Raw genomic sequence first — 6,614 nt, forward strand, 5'->3', positions numbered from 1 at the left:
AAGTGGTGTTTGAGTTTACTATTTAAAGCAAAACCTATGAAATGTCCAAATTGCCCCAAATTCCTCCATGCTAACAATGAACTTTAAGCTATGCTGTGGGACGAGCTGCCCCTCAGCTTCTGTGCTGCTGTGGAAAATGAGTCCACAGAAGCATAACCTAATTAACGTTGAATTTTAACTGCAGGAGGTTCAGTATATTCAAGCTGAGAGTAGCCTGTGCCTTAAGTTGCTCAATGCTTCTCTCCTAAACCCCTCCCAATCCTTCACACTCTCATTGCAGTATTCTGTAAAGCTGAAGCGGGTTAAGGTTGACTCTTGCAATAAAGATTTGTATGCTGTTTATCACTTTGTCCTTTGCCTGTTTCCATTTTTTTCTTTTCTCTTTTGTCATGTCAAAAATAGCCGAGACTTTTGTGGTACTGCTGGCCTTCCACTAACAAATGCTTAAGCGATAGATGATCTTCACTTTTGATGAGGTCACCCATTGTATTTCACTAACAACTATTATCTCCCTGAATTAGCCATGGATTGCAATAAATGTTTATAAAACTTGACAAAATTTGTTTTAGTTATAAATGTACATTTAACTATTTTGCATATAAATGATTTGACCATTTTTGTGATGGCATGAACAATTAATAGAGACGACTGTTTAAATGTTGATTCCACTGTTTCTAAGGTTAAAAAATGTCATTATTATATTTAAACTTATAAACTGTTTTTGTAAACTGTGTTTGTAAATTACACACTAATGTGTACCTAACACCTAATTATACTCAGTACTGCATACTTATATCTAATGTTACCATCTTGGGTTTATTAATCTGTGTCTAATTGGTGTGAAGCCTCTGCATTGACACATTTTGCCATATTTAAATGTTTGGATGGGAAGGGATGAATCACTCCAGAATAAAGATGATGCAAACTAGATGTTTTCAGAACTTTTTTATTTAAAGGATAATTATTAAAAAATCCAGGACCATAATCATTTCTCCAAATGTAAAGCCTGCAAAAATGACAGAGGTGGTAAAGGTGTGTTTGATTGGTGTGGAACCTATATAACCATATATCACCATAATCACCCAATAATGTGTGCTGGGAAAACAGAAGCAGGAAAAAAATCACTCACAAAATAGTGAAGGTGTTTGTATATTCTTATAAAGTGCATGTGTCAGTTTTGACAAATCTCATACACAGTTGTTTCCTTATTTTGGGGGAAATGTTTGCATATCAGATATATTTGCATCTGATGCTATAAATGTAAACATTCATTCCTAACATGAGAATATGCAGATATTTTTGCCTTTACATGCAAACAGTGCATGGAAGCATACAGATAGAGCACCTTAAGCTGCATTCTAATTCTGAAGTACAGACATGTTCACATTTAATTTGCTTTATTTGTGCAAATTATGCAGAGGAATGACAATTCCGCTCTTCCCATTAATTTGACCAGATACACACCTTATCTTCATTTAAGCCCATATTTTCTTCCCTTATTTGTTGTTTCTCTATCTGTTCACATCACCTGTCCAATTTCTTTCTACATTTTCTAACCCTCTCTTTCTGGCTGCCTCTATTCCAACAGTTTTGAAGGTTATTCATTCTATCATGTCTGCCAAGATGCTGTCATCTTCCTTCACATCCACTTTGATCTTCTTGCCCACTAGGTTCTGCATGTTCTCTGGAGGGATGCCCTTTGGCTCACCAACCTTCACGGCAAACATGTCGGGGCTGAGCACTGTACCTTTGGAAATGGCCACCTTAGCTATCACTGACTTGCCCAGCTGTGCAGAAAACAAAGAATACAGAAATCACAGATAGATTAACAACATATAAATACTAAACATTTATCATTTTTATGGGAACAACTTGATCTATCTCACAAATAAGGTATTGCCACATTGCCAAATGTTGCCAAGGTTTAGTCTTTGTTTCTCTAAATAAAATTTATACCATAAGTATGTATTTTATGGTAATTATAAGCTGCTATTACACAACGTGGCACTGAAATTGTTAGCACTATTAATGTATGAATCTATTTGTGTTTGCAAGTTCCCACAGTGAGTTTTCTTCCAAAGTGCAAGAACATCTTAGGTTAATGATTGATTTTAAATTGATCATGGATGTGACATTGTATTGTTGTCTCTCTGTTTGTCCAGGCTGTAACCTGTTTCATGCCCAGTGATGGTAGGGAGAGGCCCAAGCCCCCTTTGGCAGAAAATTCAAAAGGTACTTTAAAATAAACGTGATGGATAGACCCTACATGAAATGAGACTTACTATAAACCTTATATTATGTAACATCAACCAAGTGTCTAATTTCTGGCACATATGCACTTAAAGTAAAAAGATAGACATATTTGGAACAGAATAACAGAGAAATATCTTGCACAAAGACATGTGAAATGTGTGTGGTTGTACAAAAGGGACCCCAGTAATTTTTTTTAGTGCACCTTAATTCAGCTATGGGGGTTTATGTGATTATTGGAGTTTTCTCTGTATTATTGTAGCGTTATTTATCTTATAATATAATTTGCCTTGATGCAACTGTTGTTGTGATTTGGTGATATATAAATAAAACTGAATTGAATTAAATTAACGAAGTGGCACTTGTGAGAAATAATAAAAAATCAAGCTTGAAATGCAGACTTCCAGTCTCAACATTTAGCTTTTTGCTAAAGTTCATCCTAAATGAATCAAACTGACCTTATCATGGCAGGTCTTTTCGCATGGTAACATTTGCTTGACTGGTGACCCCATTGCCGTCTCCACCAGTCGGATTGCTCGGACCAGCTCTGCCAGCTCGGAGGGCTCCAGGGATGCCTCATGGTCATTTCCCTTCCAGGTCTTATCTAGGGTCACATGGCGCTCCACAACTTTTGCTCCCATTGCAACAGCAGCCACAGTGATGTAGATGCCTTGCTCATGTCCAGAATATCCAATTGGAACATCTGGAAATTCTTCCTGGAATGTCTTCCAGAAAAAATGGAAAAATCAGAGTAAAAAACTTGTTTGCCTGTTTGTGTACCCACCACTTTCATACAATACAGTGGTCACACATACACAATTTAATTTAACATCTAAGCAAAGTGTGTAAACAAACACTGGTTTCTCAAGTCTTTCATTGGCAGGTTCCTTCTCTCTAGAAAACAGTACCTACAAAACTTTGTGATAGTGTAAGATGACACTGTAATATCATATAACATTTAAAGAATGGATTTGAAGTTAAGTAACTGTTGAGCTAAATGTTGTGTTAGCTTGTACGTCTTGTTCTCTTGTTGACAACAAGATGTTTACAGTTGACAAGAAGGACTTTCGAAATGATTACTACAATGACCTGCTCTACTAATGTGGTTAATGAGTCTTCATCTCTGGCAGTGTGCCATGTATGAAGAGATGGAAAAACAATCCCACACTCTACCTCTCCAGTGCGCTCCATTTCATATGACTTTTAGTTTCCTTTGGGACTGTTCACCATATTCCAGAGAGAATTTTCTTTATTGTTTAGACAGTTTAAAACCTTCTCAGCAACCACAGTGATGTGATTACTTGAATGGACACAACACCGGTCACTAACTGGTCCAGCTGGAAACTGCCAAGGCTCCATAGACCCTTGATCTGCTATTTTCCATGGTATAGACAGTGGGATATATAATGTGGGATCTGTTTGGAATTAGTAACTTTAAGAAGGTATGTTTCAGAAGGCATGCTAATACCGCCGATCCTTATAAGAGGCTAAGCTAGCATACATTTGGGCAGTCTTTTCCTTAATTGCACAAAGATGCAAAATCTGTATCGTTAATGATAGGAGCAATTAATGGTATAATTGCAGAAAATAATAAATCTTTAAAAAGGCACTGGAGATTAAACTTTTTGCAAAGAGTCAAGTGCAAAAGGCTAAACGGCTCAGTACCAGAGTAGAACTACAAATAATTACTTTTACTAAATGTCTTTATTATTAATCTCACATTTATTGTGTTTGATCTGTTAAAAGCATTTCCAGTGTTGTGATTGCTGATAGATGCTAAATATAATTAGTGGTGCGAAGAGTGATTCAAGAAGATTCCTGAGGAAGTGATAACACAAGAGTTAGAACTGTGAGTCCTCCTTGCACTGTGGGAGCAGATCACCAGAGAGTAGCTATGAGTGAGGTCAAATGGCTTCTTAGAAGTGTCAGTTGCTGCCACATTTTTAAAAAAAAAAAGAAAAGAAAAGAAAAAAAAAGAATAAATAAGATAAGTGAAAAATTGAAAATATATTATAAAATAGAATTGTCTGACAGAATTTTTTTAATTAACATAATTGGCAATGGGAAATCTTCCTATGCTTAAGAAACTAACTAAAACCAAACTTCATGTGTGCAGCAACAGCTAGAGCCAAAAACAAAGGAGAGAAAAAACAAAACAAAACAAAAAAATGCCATGAGTAGCTGCCACTGAGGACAAGACTAATCCGAATGGGGAAACTGAAGGTTCAGGTAGTGTCCTAAGAATTGTCATTTTTACTAAAAGTGTTGAGGAATGTTGCTTGAAGGGATTGCCTTTTTTGGAACATGAACGTTCCCTTGTTTGCTGCTATGGATTGCAATAAAAGCATATAATCAGAGAACATGATGACTGAGTATGAGGAAATTATTCACCAATATTACCTTGATCACACTGAGGTTGACCTCTTTAGGATCCAAAGGGTAGGCGCTGGTGCATTGCAGGAGGGTGAAGTTCTGCTTGTGCTCCTTTACGGTCTTGTAGACACGCCGTATGGTTTCCATAGACTGCATCCCAGTGGATATCACCATGGGTCGCCCTGACAATGACATATGTATTATGTAATCCAATATACTGTTTAGATGGGCATAAATGCAAGATCGGTAGTTAAATTTAATAATGAAAATAAGCTAATCATGACAGAGCAGACAAACGAAACTGACAGATTCAGAATAAAAGAGAAAATTCAGGTGATATTTATAAATAAAATAGCAGTGTAGCAGTATTTTGTAATTTTTTGTTGTCATGTTGTTGTACGTTTTAATGGTGCCCACTATTTCAGCGCTCAAATGAGGTCTCTATCAGGGAGCTGGGGGGTTTTTTTGTTTTTTTTTTACTAAGGCCTACACCCACAAGGTGGGTTCAGCTATAAAATGCACTGTACATTGCAGATTTGCTGTTTCCCATGACAGTTTAGGTGAGAGTGATTTGAAGTACTCGCAAAATGCCTTGTACCTTTTTTGGCAGTTTTCTCAAGATATGGAAAGTTGTTCGCATCACACGAGGCAACTTTGAAGAAGGGCACATCCAGCTCATGAAGGAACTCCACAGCCATCTATGGATGTCAGGTACATATATGCACTGAAAAATTCAATCATATAACCAAAGAAAGCTAAGATGGAGTACATCAGGCCTAATGGCTTTATTGTGTCTCGGCACTGAGTGTGTAAATCTCCCGAGATCTACAGGAAGGACGGAACATTATCCTGCAAAAGATTTTGCCTTTGGCCATTATCTCTCATAGGTGTTCAGACAGGTTACGGTGTCTCAATAGGTCATAGCATACTATTCACATCATTTTCTCAAATTATTGAGGGATTCCTTGTGCTATGTGGAGTGGAGTATTTTTTTTTTTTTATCTTGGAAGAGACCACAATGACAAGGACAGAGGATAAATGTAATTATTGACATCAACTTAATATTGATTTGCAATAAACCTTGATTTTGTGTCCACTTAACCCTTGATGGGGTTTTACAAAATTTAAATTTCCCCCCACAACACAACAGAACATGTTCTTGCATCAATACTCAGCACATTGTTGAGTACCACACTGTCCCTGTTGATTGAAGTGAAATTCACTGCACACTCCTATTAATCATAATTTTTATCCTATACCTCATCCATGCCAGAGGCGGTGAGAAAGATGCCGATGTCTTCTGCATACTTTTTTAGTTCCCTGTATTGATCATGACTGAACTCCAAGTGACGCTTGTGGTCACCGTACGTTTTCCCCCAGGAGTGCTTTGAATTGTAGGGGCGCTCCAAGGCTCGTTTGCTGAATTTGTACTCTAATTCACTTTTCTGGAATTTTGCACAATCGGCACCACAGTCCTAAGAAGAGAAGAGAAGTATTTTTTAAATAATATTCTTGAAAAGCTCTTTAAGGACAAAATTTCATTTAATTTACCTTTGCCATCTTGATCATTTTTTTAGCAATCTGAATGTCTCCCTGGTGGTTTTGTCCAATTTCAGCAATGATGAAACACGGATGGGAGCCACCGATCATTCTGCCGGGACATAATGCAAACTGAAGAGGCATGCTGCTAACAGAGAAATTGAACAGATGATTCAAATTCAGATTGCAAACGACCAAAGCATCCGAGTTGCGAGAGGACAGGAAGTGGTTACTGCTGTATGTTGTACTTTATACACCCAAAGTACCGCCTCCACAAATTTTTTTTTTGGACACATAGGCAAGAATTCATATTTACTTATCCCTACCTTAACCTAAACCAGATTTTTAACATTTTTCATAACACTAAGTTTGAACACTTAATTATATTTTGGTTCAAATCTCAAACAACCCTTTAAAGTCCAATTGAATCCAAATGTTTTCATTTTATTTGA

General features: G+C 37.0%; 1 protein-coding gene across 1 annotated transcript; it reads right to left on the reverse strand.

The window, feature by feature from the left end:
* Positions 1-1,296: 1,296 nt before the first annotated feature.
* Positions 1,297-6,306, reverse strand: LOC113023911 (sialic acid synthase-like). Its single transcript, XM_026170371.1, has 6 exons — positions 6,175-6,306; positions 5,883-6,098; positions 5,222-5,321; positions 4,651-4,805; positions 2,709-2,975; positions 1,297-1,787 (listed from the first exon to the last, which is right to left on the reverse strand). Exons 1-6 carry the CDS (start codon positions 6,304-6,306, stop codon positions 1,602-1,604), a joined length of 1,056 nt encoding a protein of 351 aa, XP_026026156.1. The 3' UTR covers positions 1,297-1,601.
* Between the last annotated feature and the right edge of the window lie 308 nt (positions 6,307-6,614).

Source organism: Astatotilapia calliptera, chromosome 6 (assembly GCF_900246225.1).
Source record: "Astatotilapia calliptera chromosome 6, fAstCal1.2, whole genome shotgun sequence".
In the NCBI taxonomy this organism is placed as follows: domain Eukaryota; kingdom Metazoa; phylum Chordata; class Actinopteri; order Cichliformes; family Cichlidae; genus Astatotilapia; species Astatotilapia calliptera.

Bases quoted from the DNA above. Each gene is read 5' to 3' on its own strand.
- LOC113023911 (XM_026170371.1), bottom strand. From the start codon at position 6,306: ATGCCTCTTCAGTTTGCATTATGTCCCGGCAGAATGATCGGTGGCTCC. The intron at 6,099-6,174 runs GTAAATTAAATG...TTCTCTTCTTAG, and splicing joins AAATGATCAAGATGGCAAAG to GACTGTGGTGCCGATTGTGC. The intron at 2,976-4,650 runs GTAATATTGGTG...TTTTTCTGGAAG, and splicing joins TCAACCTCAGTGTGATCAAG to ACATTCCAGGAAGAATTTCC.